The sequence below is a fragment of the Ascaphus truei genome, chromosome 7, assembly GCF_040206685.1.
Source record: "Ascaphus truei isolate aAscTru1 chromosome 7, aAscTru1.hap1, whole genome shotgun sequence".
Classification (NCBI taxonomy): Eukaryota; Metazoa; Chordata; class Amphibia; order Anura; family Ascaphidae; genus Ascaphus; species Ascaphus truei.
In genome coordinates, this window is record NC_134489.1 from 46,070,417 (window position 1) to 46,092,747 (window position 22,331).

The window sequence follows — 22,331 nt, forward strand, 5'->3', positions numbered from 1 at the left end:
CAAATCCCGTATTTAATTAGCTCAGCTCTGGTCCCGTTAGTTACAATTTGTCGATGCTTCTTAACTCCCCAAGGGCCTAGACAGTCTGAAACAGTATATCACTTTTCCAGACACTGCCGGGGCCTGAAGGGTTAAGCGTAGTCTGTCAGTGTTTGATGTTTAAACATATCTCCCCTTTGTTCCCGTTACGTGTCCCTTCTACTTTTTTTTTTGCTGCGCAATTTATTTGAAAGTGATGGAAACTCTATCTGGAAATGTATTTCAGGAGAAGCAAACGCAGTGTGTAAGTGATCCCAGATGTGCTGAGCTCAGCAGATCAGGAGCTGTGAGTTCAAGTGCTCTGATTCGCCCCTTTTTTCTGTTTAACTTTTAAATCTGAGCTAATTACGCTAAGCCCTCATTCTTTCCACATACCAGAGTGATATTGTATCTTGCAGTGTCTCGGTACAGTATGTTCAGTGTGCTAATCACATGTGTGTCGTGAATTAAATGCCATACTTTTCTCTTTAGAAGATACCAAGAGAATTGATTACAGGTTGCCTCTTTCAGTGTCAATGAATAATATTTTGTACGCACAGCGCTGTACATAAATATTTTGAAGATACAATGAGTCTCTGCTCCACAGAACTTACAATGTAAGTCCAAGGATACAAGGAGATGACACTGGATTATTATTATTATTGTTTATTTGTAAAGTGCAACATTGAGGGTGTTGAGTTATGTATATTACATAAACAGTTACATACAAATGAGCAGGGCTCGACAAATGCATTCGCCCTCTCGCCTGTGGCGAGTGCATTTTGCTCGCTGTCGAGTACTTACCGGCGGCGGAGTGCGGCGTCTCACAGCATTCTCTCCTGCAAGTCCTGTCTCTCCCTCAGCAAATCCCATGAAAATATCTGCGTGGTGTCGAACATCACTGCGTTGCCATGACAACAGGATGCCATGTGATGTCACGTCGTCATGTTGTCATGGCAACATGATACCGCGCAGCCATTTACACGGGTGTTGCAGGAGAATGCCGAGAGATGCCGCACCACGCCGCCACACCCCACCGCAAGTAAGCACTCGACAGTGGGAGGGGGGTTACATTTTCTTGGGGGTGCGAGTGCCTTTTTTTGGGGGCAAGTGACATTTTTTACAATTTGTCGAGTCCTGCAAATGAGGATAGGTAGGGAGAAGGAGTGGCTCAGTGAGTTAAGACACTGACTGGCACTGAATTTGAAGTAGGGGAACCTGATTCAATTCCTGGTGTCGGCTCCTTGTGACCTTGGGCAAGTCACTTTATCTCCCTGTGCCTCAGGCACCAAAGAAAAAATATCATAAATTGTAAGCTCCACGGGGCAGGGACCTGTGCCTGCAAAATGTCTCTCAGCGCTATACAAGAACATGCTATTATTACATAGGAGAGGTACCGAGGGTCCTACTCGTGCCAGTTTACAATCTAGAGGGAATGAGGGACAATGTTGAAACAAGAAGGTAAAGTGGCTGCTCATTGTAGGATGGAGTGCATCTCAAGTTGGAATATGGCCCAGCCTGAAAGCTGATGGAGTGCATCTCAGGTTGGAATATGGCCCAGCCTGAAAGCTGATTCCATTAAGGTTTTCTTTTGGGGGGTGGTTATATAGGGTGGAGATTCCAACCAGGTTCTTAGTATGAAAGGGGTCAGCAGGCTCCAGATTATAAAAACATAGTCCTGGGTTCGTCCCTTCACACAGCAAGTTTTCAAGAGACCTCTGAAAATGCAACAGCAGCAGCTATGGAAAGGTGTCCTATTATTCCAAGACAATTTAGCACAAACTGCACCACATCTGTAGGGCCATGTATCAACCAGACTGTGATAACTTATTATTCCATCTTTGTATCCAGTCAAATGTAACGTACTTTCTACTTTTACATATAATACAGTTTTATAAGTAGACAAGTTTTACTGAAGTACAATTATATAAAAAATACAGGAGGTACGGTGACATAATAATAATAATAATAATAATAACAATAATAATAATAATATATTATCCTTCCTAACACAACCCTGCAGTTATTCCACAGTAAATTCAAATTTTCTTTAAAAAAATAATTGCTCCTTTTCCCCTTAACCTTTGAGTGCCGGAAGAGAGCTACTGGACCCCCTGCATGTCCAGGTCATGAGATTACACAATGCAACAAGGTGCCCATGAGATAACTAGTACCTCATTAGAGCACTGTACAAGTTACATTTGAAATCACTGTGAAAATTAGAAGTGTCCCTCTCCCTTCCTGTAATCAGGTTACACATGCCAGGGCTGAAACATAGTCCCACTACTATTTATAATAAACGTCTCTCTTCCTACAGCCATTCTGATGTGCTCAAGGTTCCATGGGAGCAGGAGACAGACAATCAGATGCATGTTTTGTGTACATCTAAATGTATTCATTTTAGAAATTAGCATTAGCCCCTTTGCTTAAACGGCACTGGATTTGATACAGCCCAGATCCTGCTTTTAATCAGTTACAGATGGAGTTCAAATCTTGGCTCTGTCTGCAGGAAATAATTTCTCTCCACAACCAGCCACCTCTGTAAAATAGAAGAAAACCCCCTCCTCCCACTCTTTTCTACATACTGTATGAGCACCTAACCCCTTCTTTGTCTATCCCGGACAGTTTATACCACCTCTCTCCTCCTCCTTCCTTTGCTGATAGAGATAGACAAAGCCTCTGAATCACAATCACAGCTCACAGGATGCCTTCTGTCTACCCCTTTTGTATCTAAAGCCCTCTCCATAAAACCTTTGCCCCTCCCGCTCTGCCCCACACTTTTGGAATGTCCTTCGACTAGCACCTTCTCTCTCCACCTTTAAACCCCATCTTAAAACACACCTCTATAATGCAGCACTTGGGTGGCTCCGTTGGCTGATACTATACATCTTATATGCATTTACCATGCCCCCTTGCAGATACACTTACCATAACACCCTCCTCCCGTCTCTGTAAGTTCTCCCTACTTACCACTTAGATTGTAAGTTCTTTGGGGTAGGGACTCATTTTCCTAATGTCTACTTTTATGTATGACATGCTTATTCTTTATTAGGTCACGTGTGTTACTGTTTTAAAGCGCTATGTACATGGATGGCGGTATATACGTATAAATAAAGATATAGATACATACATGTGAAGTTGGTAATCCCTCTCACACATAGGGCCTCATTCAGACTTGTATGGAAAACACACACAAAAAACATTGGCGTAAAAATATTAGCACAGCTCCAACGTCATTTTTGTGGTTACAATGCAATTTAGAGTTAGACACTACACAGTCTAAAATTCAATTAATTACAGTAGGTCTTAGATTTACGCAATTGCTGATGCGCAGATGGTACATCTCTCACAATTATACGCATGCGTAATGTAACCTTCCTTTAATGGCTCCAAAAGAGGTTACATCAGATTGATTATATATAGTGGCAGCTCTCAGTCTCATACATTTTCAGGGTGCTGGGTATGTGCAGGCTGGGCGTGAATAAGCAGATAGAAAAAGGATGGGCGCCTGGAACTTTTGTAAAACATAAAAGGTGCTTTATTTGGCATCCGTCTATAAGGCTCCACAGGCATTGACATACATTTCACTTGACAGAAACTTGTGGCAAAACATATTACCCTGAACTTCACCCCATGGTAGCTCTCACTCATACAGTAGGGAGATACTTATACTTGTTACCCATAATAAGGGATACATTGGCAGTCTCTTGCATTAGTCTGTAATGCCCCATATTAAATGGCCTTTTAGGAAACACTTCAGGCTGCTGAATTAGTAACCCGCTACTATGTACTGCATACGTCTTCCATACCTGTAATCAGGATTGCACAAGGAAGCTTCCGCTTGTGCTGTTCCAAACATACTCCTGAGTTACTATGCAGAGAACTCTTATCAAGAGCATGCTTCCTCCTTTTCAATAGTGACAACCATCTTGGATCCTTACTAATGGCACTTATTTAAAGGGCACGTTCCTAACTGAAAATAACATATGGGGACAGGACACATCTTAATACACTTAACTATACACACAAAACTATTTACAAGGCTACAGTGAGGACCCCAGTTAGAACTCAGATGAACCTGTTTCTAGAACAGGCATGCACAACTCCAGTCCTGGAGGGCCGCAAACAGGCCAGGTTTTCAGGATATCCCTACTTCAGCACAGCTGGCTTAATTAGTGGCTCAGTCATATTGAGCCAGCTGTGCTGAAGTAGGGATATCCTGAAAACCTGGCCTGTTTGCGGCCCTCCAGGACTGGAGTTGTGCTGGCCTGTTCTAGAACATTGGGTGGAGCTATATATATATATATCCTCTATACTCCATATAGTGACATCACGGTTAACAAGATATACAAGGGAGTGGCATCCCTTCTGCATAGTCATTTACATCACATGATGGGGGAGGGGGGGGGGGAGAAGTAACCTGAGTGAGCCTACACAGTTAACCCATTAAGGCCGTTAACTCCTTAAATGTAATAGTAGTCCACAAAGGGGGGCTACAGTAATAATTACGTGTGCGTTATCTATGCGTGTATTTGCATCATCAGGCTTGTAAGAGACGTATGCAGAGGTACGCAATGGAGACCGTTTAAAGTGAAACTAAAATTAGGCTTTATTGTGCCTGTCCCTTAACACAGCAAAACATTCAAAATAAGCTAAAGAAAAATCTACTCCACTTTGGAGGATATCTACACATGTAGTCCAGCCCTCTCTAACTTGGTGGTTAGCTAAGCTAATTACCAGTGTGTGTGTGTGTGTGTGTGTGTATACATATACACACACACAGATATATAACAGTCCCATAAGAAAGTCTTATCTGTTTCTTGTAGTTGTAGGCGAAGGCCTCTCTGCTCTCCTGGGTCAGCACCCTTGTGTCCTAAGGCAATGTCTGTTCAGGTATATAGGTCTGGTCCCCTTTGTCTTGATATCAGCCTGCAGTCTCTCTGCAGCTCAAGACATCTGTTGTTCCCCAGGTCAGCACAGTTGTGGACTAGGGAACTCTCTGGTCTGTCCTTCCTGGGTCAGCTCCAATAGTGAGCTCAGGAATCCACTTCCTTTTTCTGGGTACAGGCTTTTTCTATAGTTCTAATCAGCCAGGTGGAGTCTGGCTGATTGCTGGTGTGCAATTAAATAGCACACTGCTGGACTAGAGGCACGTTTCTTAACAGGGATAAGTCCCTTTTATAAAGGGCACCTTTAAAAATTAAACTCTTTTGGGTGTGTCATTTCTCTGCAACTATAATAGCCCTATAAATTATTTCCCTTCTCCAACCTCTTGTTCTATTGTCCTGTTAAGCATTCTGTGCCAGAAAACACATGTGCATCGATAGAGCAGCAACGCTTCCATGGATGATCAAAGTCCATGGTGAAATGTGTGTTGTTACAATGTAGAATTTTTGAGAGAAAAGTGTTTGTGAGAACACACACTAAAGTATTCCTATTTTAAGCACACTCCTCGTGATATGATGAATATAATTGATAAAACTTTACTTCAATTAAAATGGTAATTTTAGCATTTATCATATCACAAGTGCACCAAAAATAGGAATACTCGCAAACACTTTTTCCCCAGAAATTCTCATGCTTTTATTCCTAGGAGGTGCCCTTATTATACAAATGATCAAAATTGAAATAACAAAAGACTTAGGCTGAGTCCATAGACACTAAGCCCGTGCGGAGGCGCACGGAGGCGCACGGAGGCTGGGGAAAAGCGGGTGCTTTCCCTGGCCTTACTACACGCGCCGTCCGGTGGCGTGTCTATGGGCGGGCCAGTGACGTCACGGAGCTGGTCCACCCTCATTGGGCGAACCACTCACGTGACCGGCCCTGCGCGCGTAAACTAAAATGTGATTGTCGGCTACGCTTCCGCACGCCTGCGGAAGCGTGCGCGAGCCCCTGCTAAAGCCGCTCTCATTGCGGCTGCGGGGGCTCACTGACACGCGTGAGCGCGGCTAAGCGCTGACCATACCCGCGGCCTTAGGGTTTAAGCGAGATTTTTGGTGACATAAGTTCTTATACTTTTAGTCTGATTTACAACTGGTCCAACCTAGGCAAACAATTAAAAATCCTCCTTAAGTTAGAAACAGCCACTAATACCAATAACTAATTTAAATAAATTAGGGAGAAACATGCCTACACTCGGCCTGTCTGGTCACAATTTTAATGACCCCCACACAAAAATGTAATTTTCCTCTTTTTTTGGTCAACACCAAAGTGAATGATTATTTTTGCTTGTTGCAAAACTCCCAATTGCGCCCATGCAATAAGTTAACGCTGCCACTCCACTTTCAGTTCCCATAGTGTAATTATACAGGTTGTTCTCATGTTACCAGTTTGACCCTTTTGTATGATTTTTCCATTAAATAATCACCATGCATTTTTTTATTTTTTTCATACACAGGGAGAAAGTCGTCTTATTTCTGATGAACAATCTGCACATAAACATAAAGGACGTATTCTGGAGCTAATAGGAAACATGCACTGATGTCACAGATTATAATTAACCCTTTGTACTGCAATACAGTATATCATGAGCTGTGGGAACCTTGGGCTGCAAAGCGTTTTAAACCTATTCCAGATGTGGCAGCCGGCAGTACAGAGACATGGGAAGCAGTCGCACGGCAGACTGAAAGCGCCTGGAGTTATTTTTAACTGCTACAGACAAAGACAAAAAAAACCCCCAGCTCTCTGTCACTTATTAAAAACCCTCCTTGCTAAATTAGTCCCAGTCCGTTTTCTGGAGAGAGTTTAGAGCTGGATCAGCAGCATGGGGTTTGCAATGATCGTTCCCTCTGCAAACTTGCAGATGCTCTGGACCTCCCATGTTAGGATATGTAGATCTCCATCTCTGTGTCTTGTTTTTCTTCTGATCCCTTTGGAGATTAACCCCAGATCAACATCCACACAGAGGTAAAAAGAGCTCATAGGGGGGGGGGGGGAGAGGAGGGATGAAACGCCCAAGAATAAGAAAGCTGATGACAGGGGGCAGATGCAAAACTAGGGCAGAAAAACGGCACTCAATTTATCAAGAAAGCGGGTTCCAATTAAAACCAAACCTTTGCCTGGATTGATCTGCTGCAGAATTTCTGCACCAGTTTTGAAGCCTGGGGACTGCTAAATAGATCCCACTCACCTGTTAAACTCATAAATATCCTCAATGTTGCAGAATAACGTGCTGACTTGCTCAGGCTTAAGGGGAAGGTGTCCGCAGTCTATGATACAACCTAGGTAATCCTGGGAAGAGAAAGAGGGATGGCGTCAAGACACTGATTCACTGGCACTGTTGTTATACGTTCTGATAGAGTGACACTTTGATACAGTGTGTGATACAGTCTCATAGTGTGTGATACAATGTGTGTTACAAACAGTCGGATACAGTGTGATAGTATGATGCAGTCCAATACAGTCCGATAGTGTGAGAGTTTGAAACGGTGTGGGATTCAGTCTGATACATTGTGTGATACAGTTATATGCAGTCTGATACGGTGTGTGTGGTACAGTCTAATAGTGTGTGTCAGTCTGCGCTATAGTGTGATATAGATGCACACGCTGTTCTGCGTATAATATGGATACAAACTGGTCTGCTTATAATAGATACATTCTGATCAGTGTTATTCTATATATATATATATATATATATATATATATATATATATATATATATATATATATATATGCATATGTATATATATAAATATAACTGTATGCTCATCTGCATGTCTAAGGCAGGTCTGCAACCCCGCCCTTCACCATTATCACCCAGCACACAGCACTTCCACTGCAGCAAGGGATTCTGGGAAATGACATGCAAATGAGCACGCAGTGCCACTTTTTGCTTCAAAAACAATTTTTAAAATGATATATATATATTACAGTGAAGTTTGGTGCACAAACTTCCACCTCTCCTTCTCCTGGGTGTAAGTGACGCCCTGAGAGGTCAGGAACTCTGCCTTGGAATGTCATGTGGACCTTACCCAACAGAAAGAGTGGGGAAACTGCAGGGAAACCCCAAAGATATTACAGGACATACAGGCCCTTTATTCAAGGAGCTATACATGCTGCTTCCCCATTCAAATGAACGGACATTAAGGCCTATATTTACTATGTAGTGCTTATACAGAGGTCATCTTCCAACGCCTGAAGACACTTTACAGCCTATTCACATAAAAGTTATGTACTGCCTGTGTGTCTTACAATGCTGATGTTTTCTCGAATAGCACTGCTTAGTAAATATGGGTCTCAATCTTCCCCAAACATGGAAAACTGTTTCACAGTGTGCCGAGTAGAGGCCAAGGAGAGCTGGCATTGTGTGTGGTGCTGTACATACGGATGGTGGGAATCTCTGGGCTCAGACAAGCAAAATATTTACAATACGTGCAAAATGTGGATTTCTGTGAGCAACTTTAAAAACCACGAGAATGGGAAAATGTATTAAAAAATACAGTTACTGTATAGGGAGAGGGGGGGAGGAGTTGAGGGGGAGGAGGAGGTGGGGGAGGATGGGGAGGAGAGGGGGAGGAGGATGGGGAGGAGGATGGGGAGGAGAGGGGGAGGAGAGGGGGAGGAGGGGGGCGGAGGAGGGGAGGGGGGAGGAGGAGAGGGGTAGGGGGAGGAAGAGGAGGGGAGGGAGGAGGGAGGAAGAGGAGGGAGGAAGAGGGAGGGAGGGAGGAAGAGAGGAAGAGGGAGGGAGGAGAAGGAGGAGAGGGAGGAGAGGGAGGGAGGAGAGGGAGGGAGGAGAGGGAGGGAGGAGAGGGAGGAGGGAGGGAGGAGGAGGGAGGGAGGAGAGGGAGGAGAGGGAGGGGGGAGAGAGAGAGGGAGGGAGGAGGGAGGAGGAGGGAGGAGAGGGAGGGGGGGTGGAGGAGGGAGGAGAGGGAGGGGGGGAGAGAGAGAGGGAGGGAGGAGGGAGGAGAGGGAGGGGGGGAGGAGAGGGAGGGGGGGAGGAGGGAGGAGAGGGAGGGGGGGAGAGAGAGAGGGAGGGAGGAGGAGGGGAGGTATAGTAGGGTTCCCAGGTGATCTCTACCACCTGTATTTTCCTAACCATGGGTGTAACCTGAGATTGAAAATATGCATGGTGTTTTACAGAGCCTGGTTTATCCAAGGGTCCCAGACTTTATAAAACCTACGGGAGCCAAGTCTCAAGAGGACACTGAGTTTCTCCATGAGCATGAGTTAACGCTGCCATTGATGGCGGATTTTGTTTTTCTTTCCATGGGGCAGCTATAGCATATTGAGGAGCTGTCAGAATATGGGTAATTAAAATCCTAGAGGCAATTACAAGTAGAGGCAATTAAAAGAGTTCTATCAATTGACCCAGATATCTCTAATGAACTCTATTAATTTTAGAAGCCATAAGATTTATTTTATTGCGTAATGTTTTCTGGTTCAATGAAGAATTCTACCTACAAATATGTGGTACGGCAATAGGAACGAGGTTCACGCCCAGCTATGCCACATATGGTCCAACCAAAAGTTTGGTGTAAATCTGGTCCAAGAGGTACATAGATGATATCCTTATAATCTGGAAAGGTGACGAGGGAGAATTGGAAAGATTTTTTTTTGGATATATGAACCAGAATAATCTTAATTTGACCATTAAAATTCCCCTAAAAAAAAAAAAAAAAAAGAGTAAAACGGAGAAAGAATTCTTAGATTTAGTTTTATACATTGAAAACAGACAATTGAAGACAGAGACACATTTCAAAACAGTTTACAGTGACAACTATATAATGAGCACTAGTTGCCCCCATCTTAGTTGAATATCAAACATTCCATTTGGCCAACTGAGGAGAATAAAAGAAATTACTCAGAAAATGGAATGTATGAGGAACAATCAAGAATTCTTACCAAAAAATTCGAAGAAAGACATTATGAGGAAAAAAATCACCAGAGAAGCCAGAAATAGAACAAACTATGAGATACAAAAAGTCTTATCCATCAATTGACAGACAAAGAGGGAACGGAAAACGAAAAGAGATTTCAAAACAGCGTTTGTAACACAATACAACAGAGAAGCTAAGAAAATATAAAATGCAATTGGCAAACACAGGCACATACTGTATTACTGTATTACAAAATGATCCGGAATCAAATTCCTAAACATCCGAATATTATTTTTTTTACAAAAGCTAAGAATCTGTAAATGTAAATGAGCTCCGAATGCTTTTAAACCATTAAACACTAGAAAAAACAAAATAATAGTAATCAGCTTATGCTACCAAAAGGTTTTTTTTGGATGTGGCAATTGCAAGACACGTGATTTCTGTACAAAAGATAAAAATTAATGTAAGTCTCATACAACAAATGAAAATGTTGTAATCAAACAATACCTCAACTGCAAAATGGAGTACATGGTATACCTTTTAGAGTGCCCCTGTGGCTTCAATATATAGGTAGGAACACACGTCCTCTAAAAATCCAGATTTTAGAACATTTAAGTAATATTCAAAGGAAAATAATTACACACAGTGTGCCTAAATATTTTAATTTATGTTCCCATTCCAATCATAGGGGACTTGCTTTTAAGGGAATTGAACATGTGACCCCCCACTGGAGAGGAGAAAACAGAACTCTAGATTTAGCCAGAAGAGAGACCTTTTGGATCCATCGAATGAAAATGATGAATCTAGGGGTTCTCACTGTAGATATTGACATTGGTGCCTTTGGGGGTGTTGCTAATATTTCACCAGTATCTTAAGGTTCTGAGAAGTTATGTCAGAGATTTTTGTGACTCATTTGTTCTTTGCATTTCTTGTCTCCCATTGCGTTGAGTCCTTACTGTATTTTCATTTATGAAATATTTGTATTGTGACATAGTCGCAGGATAATGGGCAGCTTTCTGTCTAAATTTATAGAAGTGCAGACTTTGTATGGAAGTGATCCATTCCACGGTTTCACAGTTGCTGAGACTGTGGGATAGAAACTCCAGGCCAGAGATTAGTGGTTCTGTTTTTTTCCTCACCTGCTCTCCTAATCACTAGAACAAGTATTTAGAGCAGAGAGGGTTGCTTTTTCAGTCTCTCTTCTAGAGCCTGGAGCACGCTGCTCCCCTGTATCCAGTTTGGGGAGGACGCCCCCTTCATGAGCTGCGCTGTGCGGAAGCATTGCCTGGACTCTGGGGACGCTGTACCCCATCTATCAGTTAAGCTGTGTCTAAAAACTGTGGATATTATTATGCTGTATCTAGTTACTCTAAATGAGAGGGTATTGTTTAAACTGGGGAAACAGGTTAGTTGGCCCAGCAACAGTTAGAGAGGCATATTCTGCTGTGTAGTTAGATCCCTGAAAGGGATAGGATTTATGTTTATGATTTGTTTGATTTCTTAAAGTGACAGTGTGTGAAATATTATATCACTTATGTGAGTAAACCGCTGAAGGTTAATAACGGACTGTCTCCTACCTATACCTGTTAAAGCTGCAGTCCCTTAGTGGGATGAAAATAAAGCAGGCAGAAGCCTGAGTTAAGCAACGTATTGCTTTGTATTATCCTGTTATTTCTCTAATTAACCCTAGAAGACTGTGTCGTGAAGAGCCCAGACAGACGTCAGCGCTACAAAAGAGGTGCGTTTGTCACAGTATCTATGAATTTTTTGTCATCTTAGAATTGAGACACTACATGTAAATCTGATGAACTCATTAATTTAGTATATATAGCCTGGGTCCCCCTGGTCCCCTGCTTGTCCCTTTCCATATGTGTCCTTTCCATATGAGTATAGCACAGCAGGGGAACTGCAGGTTTCAGCAGCCACAAGGGCTGCAGGACGCGTTGCCAGGCAACCAATAGGGCTGAGAGATGTATGGCAGTTAGAATTCTGACAGTTGGGATTCTGACAGTTAAGGGGACATTTAGTTGGAACCTGGATACTGAAGGGGTAGGGTGTGATTGTGCAGGTGCCTGTGGCATCTGCACTAGGCCAGAGACCCCTGATAGGCCCCAGCTAGGCCCAAATCCCCTATGTTTGTGGCTGCTACAGGGACAGGCCCAGAAGATAGGGAAACTGCCCCTGTAGCTTGTAGTGAGGGACACAGACAGGACACAGTGGCATCCTGGCTCTTGGTGGTCTGGGACCAGACCACCTCCACGGAAGAGACTGTCCTTGAGGTGGACATCCCACGTGGATCATCATTGGGTCCGTGTACCCCATCGCAGGACTCAGCATGCCCGGGTGCGGACGCACCAGGCAGGTACCCCACCCACAAGTGCACCAATATACACTATAGTGGCAGCGCTGACCACATATAAGGGTGAGGGGTAATATCCTTGTGGACACTAGAGTGGTTGGATGCACGAGGGCCCCATCAGGTACTGTGGGGACAGTGAACAAGTGTGTGGGACACTGGGCGGGTGGTTACGGCCGTGTGAGGCCTGGTGGGTAGGCTGTAACCAGTAGCCATATTATCATTCTGCAGTAAAGTTGTTATTTTATGTTTTACCCATTGTGTGTGGCTATTGTATATAGGTCCTGTAATGGGTAATTCCACACAGTAGAATCCGTTACAGGGGCAAGCGCTGAAGAGCACCGTACCAGTTACCCCCCAGGCTCCCTGCAGCGGAGGCTCAGACCTCCTGTGAGCCACAGATATTGCACCACACACACCGTAGCCACACATCCTCCAAGGGGATGGGGGAAAGTGCGTTACATAAATAATACACCTCAGGTGCATCCATTCCACCTAGTTCTATGAAAGTTCAAATTAATAGATGTCCTTTCCTGCATATACAGTTATTCTAGACAGTTTTTGAGGGACTGGAGAGTACTCAGTCCTTTAATTTTATATGTATTCATTTTATATGCATTTATTTTTAATATATTTTTAATATTTATAATGTTTTTTATTATGTTTTCTAATATGTCAGTTTATATCTGCTGCAAAAATATATTTTTTGAATAGTTATTTTTTAGAATGTAAGTAGATCATTAAGAATCTGCTATTTTAGGGTTAATAAAGTTGATCAAGATCGCTATTCATTTTTATGTGTGCATATATTAGCATATATTATATTAATATTAGTCCACTTCTATACTATAATATTTGTATTTTGACCAATGAGTGCGTCGACAGTACAAAGGAGAATTGGATTTCAATCAATGAATGCGTCCACTGGGCTAAATAAAGACCAACTATTGACGCCAGGATTACGACTCCTCACGAAGCCGTTTGAGCAAAACACGTAAAGTCTGCTGCAGTGCCTGCTATTGTGGCCAGCTCTGCCCTGCTTCTACGAGACGGGCTACATTCCTCCTTCATGCCATCACCTGACCAACCGGAAAATCACGACACCGGAAGTGTCAGACGGAGGGACGCCAGATCCGAGGAGGCGGTGTCCACTCATTCTGAATCTGAGAATACTTAGCAACGATATTTGGAACATGCGGGTTTGTATTTAAGAAAACGTTAGTCCCCATTTTAAAGATCAACAGCAGCATTTTTTACCTAGCTGGAAATATATTGCACCATGTTGTATTTTTGTATTTTTCATATTTGGTGAAAATTGCGCTCTCCAACGTCTACTACACTGATTAACATTATCTACTGGTTTTGTCAGTACCAATGTTATTGGATTTAGAGGGATCTCAATTTCTGTAATAAGCTCTGTAATGATATCATAAGATATTTAGCATTTTATTCAATCGGGCACACGAGGGGTTAACATTGGTTATTGTGAGGCTTGGACCTCGGTGCCACCCCCTGTGACGCATTGGGTGACGGCCCTCGTGCGAGCACCGCTGTACTCCTGTTGGCGAAGGACCTAGACTCCACCCCCGCACCGCCTCCCGTGGCGCAACGGAGGACGCTCCGGTCTCCAATACACGGCGTCGTCGCATGACAAGAAACACTCGATGGGGTTAATGCTAACTCCCTTCATTACTGCACACCTGGGATACACTCCGCCCCCGCCCATCAGTACACAGCGCTACGCAACAACAATCTTCACAAAAGAAAATCTCTCAGCGTGAGAAAGCCACCCTCACAAAACTTAAAGGACAATAATGACAGTCATGAGACAAGTCAATAAAGGGGGTGGGATCATGATCCAGGGTAAAACAGAACATATTAGAGAAGCCTTACAAAAGTGATCCTACCAGCTATGAGAACCTCAGGAAAGATCCATCTGCTCAATACATGAAAGAACGTACGGATATCTTTCTAAATGCCAAACATCAGCATATTATTACAGTCTGAATTTGAATTTCTTCTAATTGAATTCCCTGTTCTGGCAGTCCATCACCTTCCCAAAATCCATAACAATAAAAAAGAGACACCTGATACACCTATCATCTCTGGGATAGGCTCTTTACATAGTTACATAGTTACATAGTTACATAGTAGATGAGGTTGAAAAAAACATGCGTCCATCAAGTTCATCCTATGCTAAATTTAGACAACCAATACTTTATCCTATATCTATACTTCCTTATTGATCCAGGGGAAGGCAAACAAAAAAACCCCATTAAGTGGAAAAATTCATTCCTTCCTGACTCCAAGAATTGGCAATCGGATTAATCCCTGGATCAACATCCTTCCCATGTATACTTATTTGGTATATCCCTGTATACCTTTCCCATCTAAAAAGATGTCCAACCTTTTTTTTAACAAATCTATTGTATCTGCCATCACAGTCTCCATGGGTAATGAATTCCACATTTTAACTGCCCTTACTGTAAAAAACCCTTTCCTTTGTTGCTGGTGAAATTTCCTTTCCTCCAACCTTAAGGGATGGCCCCGAGTCCTTAGTACTGCCCACGGGATGAATAGTTCTTTTGAAAGCTCCTTGTATTGTCCCCGAATATATTTGTATATAGTTATCATATCCCCTCTTAGACGCCTCTTTTCTAATGTAAATAAATCTCCTCATAAGCTAGAATGTCCATCCCCTTTATTAATTTGATGGCTCTTCTCTGCACTCTCTCTAGTTCCATAATGTCTTTTCTTAGGATTGGTGCCCAAAATTGTACTCCATATTCAAGGTGTGGTCTTACTAATGCTTTGTAAAGGGGCATAATTATGTTTACTTCCCTTCCATCCATTGCCCGTTTGATGCAAGATAAGATCCTGTTTGCCTTTGCAGCTACTGCATGACATGGGGCACTATTGCTAAGCCTGCTGTCTACAAGCACTCCTAAATCCTTCTCCATCAAGGATTCCCCCAATATATCCCCATTTAATATGTAAGTTGCCAGTTTATTCTTGCATCCCAAATGCATAACCTTACATTTATCTGTATTAAACCTCATATGCCATTTACCTGCCCACGTTTCCAGTATCTCCAAGTCCTTCTGAAGAGAAATTACATCCTGCTCTGATTCTACTACCTTACACAATTTAGTGACCATAAATTTGTCCCAATACATTGATCACTTTCTGCAGCCAATAGTTACTAAATTAAAATCCCATGAATGTTTTCGTTTAAGCGCTCACGGGAGCGCAGGGCCGGTCACATGAGCGGTTCGCCCAATGAGGGCGAACAAGCTCCGTACGTCACTGGCCCGCCCCCGACACGCCCCCGGATGGCGCGCGAACTAAGACCAGGGAAAGCACCCGCTTTCCCTCAGTGTACGCGCGCCTCCACATGGCTGAATTCTCTATGGACTCAGCTTAAGACGCTTGTCAGGTTAATTGTGGATAATTTCTATATCTGCTGAAATAAATATGTATTCTTTCTTTACCTTCATTTTATTGTACATTAGATGTATGGATGTTGTTATTATTGCTTTAAACAAGTGATGCTCGTCAATAAAAATAAAATTAAAAAAAGAGTTTAAAAAAACCAAACATGTCAATGTCATTAAGTACTTTGCTCCCAGGAGGGCCTGACCCTTTAAATCATTGATCATGTCTCAGTCATTAGATCAATTTGGTCCCTCATTGCACCAAGATTAATATGCAATGAAATATGGATCCTTCACTCAATGGACAGATAATTTGCCCCTGAGCAGAAACACAGTACAGAAAGATAATGGGGAAAATTAGCATTATTTTACAAAAAAGGTCCTGTCTCAGCTCCCCCCAGATTCCTCACACGCTGATCTATGCCTGCTAGGGAATTTGCCAGACGATGTCAGGCCGAGACACTCTGACTCTGCAATCTGTGGAATTCCAGCTCTATTACTAGACAGTTGTTTATTCTACCCAATTTAAACAGCAGAATAACCCCAACATGGATTTTACCTTACCAGAGCTTTCCAAACTTTTCATGTTGGTGACACACTTTTTAGACATGCATCGTTTCGAGAGACAACAAATCTGTTTTACTAGCAAACCAGAGGTTAAACTAACCCCTTATAAGAGATACGGACACATACATAAATTGTAATAAAATAATTGTATAGGGACAACACATATCTCATGAAAACCTTTCATTTATATTTTTTAAATTATATGATTTGTAAGATAACATACTTTTCCAAAATTGTTGTCATTTATGAGTGACACAGAGAGAGAGGGTGACAGAGAGGCTGGGTGACTGACTGTGGATTGGTGTCTGTATTCATTCACACACACACACACACACACGCACACGCACACGCACACGCACACACAAACGGGGATAGGACACACGGCGGGCCAAATCGGACTAGGGAGGGGGGGCACGGAGCTGTACTTACCTTACTCGCTCCATGCAGGAAAAGGCGCCTCCTCAATGTGCAGCTCGGATAGAGATTGGCTGCGCGCCAACCAGTCAGGTGGGGGGATTGTTATTTATTTATTTTCCCCCAGCACGCGCATGTCACCCTGTGGTGACCAGTTTTGTCTAGGGGACGGTGCACGGCTCAGCAAACCCCCTGTTGGTGGCCCTAACCGCCCGCGTCCCCCTAAATAATCATGCGCACCCCAGTTTCCGCACCGCTCAGAGGTTTTCTTGTTACGTTCGTGTGACACACCGCAGCCGACACACAGTTTGGAAAGCTCTGCCTTAAACAATGCATTTAACGCTAACCCTAAACAATCTGTCCTACAAAGGAAGGTGGATGTTCTCACTGACAGCAGCTGAGGATGAGAGGGTGAGAGGAAAAAGACGTCTGAATTCGCAGCTGCATTCAATCTGAAGCCCTTCAATGTACATCTGCGTGTCCCAAAGGTGAACACCTGATGGGGCTCCCCAAGAGCTGCTCCCCTCTGCACAGGACCAGCGTGCTAAGGGTTAACATTTGCTTGTACTTTGTGGAAAGTCAACCTGACCCAGTAAAAGAAATCAAAGAGTGAACTCCAAGAAACTGATGCTCCGAATCGTGCACATATAACACCCACAATGCATCCCAATGATAAATGTACAAATGTCCAAGAAGCGCTCGTGATCAGTGTCCAGGTAATAAATTATATGGGTAAAGGAGTGAGTGAGTGAGTCTGTGTATCCAAGACTGACCAACGGGAAGGGGCTAGAGAGTAGTAAGGAGAAAAGATAAAGCAGTAAAGCCGTGTTCCCTGCGTGGAACTATATTGCGGCTAACCGCAACTACTCTCCGCCACTGCCCTCAATAAACCCGGCGTCTCATACACAGTCACAAACCCTCAAAGCAACAAGAGTACTCACAGTCTTGACTCGTCGAGTTCAGTCCTCAGGAAGATGAAAATGGAAATGCTGATCAGCTGCGCTGAGAAGCGTGCTCCAGCCGGGTATAATAATAAGTAGGAAAAGGTATTAGGCGGTTCACAGCTACCGCAGGGGTACAAAAACTGGTATTCAAGTGCAATCAAAATAAAAGGTTGTTTATTAAGTGCATACACATGAATCCTTCTGCTACAGAGAAAAACTCTGACGCGTTTCGTCCACCAATGGGACTTTGTCAAAGAGTGTCAACCTGACCCAGTAGAATGTTTATGAGCCAAGAGGACAAAGAACTTTGAATTTGCAGCTGCATTCAATCTGAACCCCTTCAGTGTACATCTGCGACGCCCCAAATGCGGATAGCCTTTGGCGCAGCCGAAGGGCAGCTAAAGGGTGTGAGCCTTTTGCTGATGTTAAAGCTTCTCTATTTCAAATCTGAAACTCACCAGCCCTTTATCCCCTGTACCCAACTCTATCTGTCCATGAAATGTCTGTGAATTGACTGTATAACCCTGTTCTTTTAATGTAACCATATATTTTTATAACTCTGTGCCCAGGGCATACTTGAAAACGAGAGGTAACTCTCAATGTATTACTTCCTGGTAAAAAGAAAAAGAAGCAGGTACACGGTCTTACTCAAAAGGAGGTTTAATATGCCATAAAGTCCAACGTTTCGGCAGTCAAATACTGCCTTTCTCAAGGTGAAGGCTACCAAACACATGAAAACAGTCAAAATATATACCACCCCCCCTGATATATATTTTGACTGTTTTCATGTGTTTGGTAGCCTTCACCTTGAGAAAGGCAGTATTTGACTGCCGAAACGTTGGACTTTATGGCATATTAAACCTCCTTTTGAGTAAGACCGTGTGCCTGCTTCTTCTTCTTTGTACTGGAACATTTGGGACTACAGGAGCTCCCCAGGACCAGCGCACCGGCAGCTAAGTACCCCACCTCTATTACCATTGATATTGAGTGCGTGTCTCATCCTCTGTCTATGTTTACTTCCTGGTAAACATTTTATAAATAAATAAATTATTGGATTTTGATCCCTTTCCGACAGGCAAGGCCTTGCTATATACAATTTGTTGGGGGCACATTTCATTCTAAAGTAAAGGAAATAGTTTTTGTTTTTGTTTGTTTTGGGGTTTTTTTAAGTAAAAAAGACAATTAACCCATTTAGTGCCAGCTAGATCTACATGATGAAGTCATTTTATAAACAGGATAAGCAAATAGTTTGTGGTACACAATATCCCGAACCTTTTCAGATTACAGATGTTTCTCAGTAAAAACTGAACATTTTAGATTTTATTCAGAAGAATATTAGAACACAACACCCTTTCTTCAAAGGAAATCTACACGTAATAATAAAATGAATGGCACAACTGCACTAAAGACAGCTTGGGGAGCTAAAAATAATTCTCTTTAGGGTGGACAGCTGCTTCAAGTTCTCATCCGTTTATTTCGTGCCACAGTTAAAAAGCAACAACTGGAAGTGATTCCTTTGTCCATGCTGTCCACATGTGAAATTATAAGACCACTCAAAAGGAAAGTTTCATGATCATAAATCTAAATGGGCAGCAACTAAATCATGTTTCAACTTGTTCTTGTACTGAAATTATAATTTTTCCAAGAGCTAGAGGGTGGGACAGTGTGGGCTTTATTGGAAGGGCTGAACCCCAATACAATATGTCAGGGAATATAGCCGCAAGAAAGAGATGTTGCTGCCACGTTATATATCAATGGTGAAACTTCGCATGCAGAACTGTGTTAAGAGACCATGGCACATATTTGCTAAGCAGTCTTCTGCCATAAGACACCTGACACTCAATTGACATGCTGCCTTATAACAGATGACTGCTTAGTAAATATGGGCCCATATCTCCAGAAGGACATGCATTATGTCCGTCTTTGCACATAAATGAGAGATGCAAAAAAGGGTTACTAAAGTGATGCATGATCAACATCTGAGGTGGGCAACCCTGTCGCCAATCGCCACAAGTGGCGAATTAGCCATGAAAGTGTGGCAAATTTGAATTTGCCAGCTCCCACTGTAAAATAAACGTTTTCCTGACGGCGTGTGCTGGTTTCCGGTTTCTGAACGAGTCAACGAAGTGAACCAGCAGCAGGTGATAGTGCTGAGGTTAGGCAGCAGCAGGTGATAGTGCTGAGGTGAAGGACGCAGCAGCAGGTGATAGTGCTGAGGTGAAGGACGCAGCAGCAGGTGATAGTGCTGAGGTGAGTGACGCAGCAGCAGGTGATAGTGCTGAGGTGAGTGACGCAGCAGCAGGTGATAGTGCTGAGGTGAGGCAGCAGCAGGTGATAGTGCTGAGGTGAGTGAAGCAGCAGCAGGTGATAGGGCCGAGGTGAGTGACGCAGCAGCAGGTGATAGTGCCGAGGTGAGGGAAGCAGCAGGGGATAGTGCTGAGGTGAGTGACGCAGCCTATTTTGATCTGGTTCAATACTGATTGGCCGGCGAAGCCGGCCAATTCAGTTAAACAGCAATTCTACTTGTTGCCAAGTAGAACAAAGAAAAACCAGTCAAACAAATATATAAGGGAATCAGCAAGTGCACTGTAAAAAGTGCACTTAAAAAAGAAGGGTTAACTCAGAAGAACCCCTGATGGGGGATACCAAGCAGAGCACCCCGCCTAACGCCCACTGGGAGGCAAACTCCGAAACCGTCCCAGCGGACTCGGCGTACGTGAACTCTGCCCGAATACGGGAGTGCACCAGCGCCCGGAACACTGCCACGATGTTCGTTGGGACCCCCTTCTCCAAACGCTGCTTCCTGGTCTTGTAAATGGCTACCTTAGCCACTGCCAGGAGCAGGTTAACTAGGAGATCCCTAGGCTTATTGTCTCGGGACACTGGGCACCCAAAAATAAAATGATGAGGGGAAAAACCCAGCCAGAACTGCAGAAGAAGGCTCCTCAAGGTGGATAAGAGGGGCTGCAGTCTGGCGCAGCTCAGATAAATGTGGAATACGGACTCCCGCTCGCCACAGAAGGGACAGGCGGCAGGGGAGTCCGTGAAGTGTGCCAAATACTCTCCTGTGCTCAGTGCACCGTGGAGGACCCTCCAACTCAAATCCCCGGCGGGACGGGGAACCAAAGCTGAATAGAGCTCTCTCCACCGGGGTCTCTCGTCCTCGTTCCCAAAAAATACCCGCCTCCAGATGGTATCTGGGCGGGTGACAAGGGCGAGGTAGTGCACTATATGGAGCACCAGAGAATACAGGACTTTCCTCGGCATGCCGCGAAAACATGCCGGGGACATATCCCCCAACCTGCTGAGGTTGGGGGAAAGAGGAGCCCGAGGGGGTTGCCGTGGTTTGGGTTCCACGCAAAGATCTGGAGAGCTAGGATTGAAAGGTTGACAAGGCTCTCCGGTCTGCAATACCCCCTCGATGAAGGTGCGTGAGTCGGGGTGGATGGCATCTTTAATCTCCTGGATCAAACGACGAGGCACGCGGGCAGTAAGCAGACCCATACGGGGCGCGAGCTCCTCTGCTCCTACCCAGTCCCGCCGCTCAAAGTCCAGGAGATCCCCGACTCTGGTCACCTGCGCCAGGATTAGCCGGCGGCAAATAGAGGGTGAATCCAACATCCGAGCCCCCACTGCCGGATTATACAGCAGGGGCTCAGCGAGGAAATCAACCCCCACCGCCTGCCCCTTCCTGGTCGCGGAGACCAGTTTCCAGGCCTTCAGTAAGTCCCGGTAGTATGCCGGCAGCACCGAGAGGTTTCTACCTAAACCCTCGGGCCTGATGAAAAACAGTTGCCGGTCATACCTCATATTGTGCAGCTGGCGAAAGAAAAAGGTCGCCAGCTGGCACCACTGCGGAGACGGATCTGCGAATAGGTATCTCTGCAGGTACTGGAGGCGGAAAGTGTGTAACTGGGAGCGGACACACACCACTCCCTGTCCACCCTCCTCCAAAGGGAGACACGCAACTCCCGCAGAGACCCAATGCTTCCCCATCCAGAGGAAATCCATCAACCTCCTCTGGATCTTGTTGATAAATTCGGGAGTTGGACCCATGGCTATCAGCCGGTGCCAAAGCTGACTGGCCACCAGCTGGTTGATCACCAGGGTCCTTCCCCTAAGGGAAAGCATTCTCGACAGATACACCCATGACCCCAGACGAGCAATGACCCGTTCTTCAAGATCACTGAAGTTTTCTGGGGCCGGGTCCTCCGCAGCAGACAGGTAGACTCCCAGATACTTGAGAGTATCGCTCTCCCACGAGACATTCCGAAACGTGGGGGGCAAAGAGTCCACCTGTAAGGGACCCACCAATATGCCGGCGCACTTGGACCAGTTGATCCGAGCAGAAGAGGCCGCGGTGTAGACCTCTTGGCACGCTTGTGCCCGCTCTAGATCATCTAGGTCCTGGGCCACGAGGAGCACGTCATCGGCATAAGCCGACAGGACTACTCGCATGTCAGGCTCCCGCAGCACCAGCCCGGTGAGCCTCCTCCTCAGTAGGCAGAGGAAGGGCTCAATGGCCAGCGCGTACAGTTGCCCAGACAGTTGCTGAGAGAGTGGAGAATGACCGAAGCATCCTTCCACCTCTCAAGGGCCAACTGCACCTTCGTATGTCCGTGTCTACAGAGGGTATCATCCAGGAAACTATCTAGCTCCCGGGCAGGGATAACGGGGATCGAGGAGTCCACCGACTCCATGGTGTCAGAGGACTCCCCTCTGAGCCCCAACTCCCCAGGCTCCTCTTGGCTGGAGAATTCAAGACCCCCGTCCTTCTCTGCGG

The 22,331-nt window shown here is 44.6% G+C and overlaps 1 protein-coding gene across 6 annotated transcripts in view; it reads right to left on the reverse strand.

Annotated features, from left to right (window-relative positions):
* PLEKHG2 (pleckstrin homology and RhoGEF domain containing G2) overlaps positions 1–22,331 on the reverse strand; it is a 135,374-nt gene that overhangs the window by 47,863 nt on the left and 65,180 nt on the right. For all 6 annotated transcript variants that reach the window (XM_075608220.1, XM_075608217.1, XM_075608221.1 and 3 more), the window contains exon 4: positions 7,148–7,248. In XM_075608220.1, the coding sequence (XP_075464335.1) occupies positions 7,148–7,248 (101 nt within the window). The remainder of the gene's footprint in view (positions 1–7,147; positions 7,249–22,331) is intronic.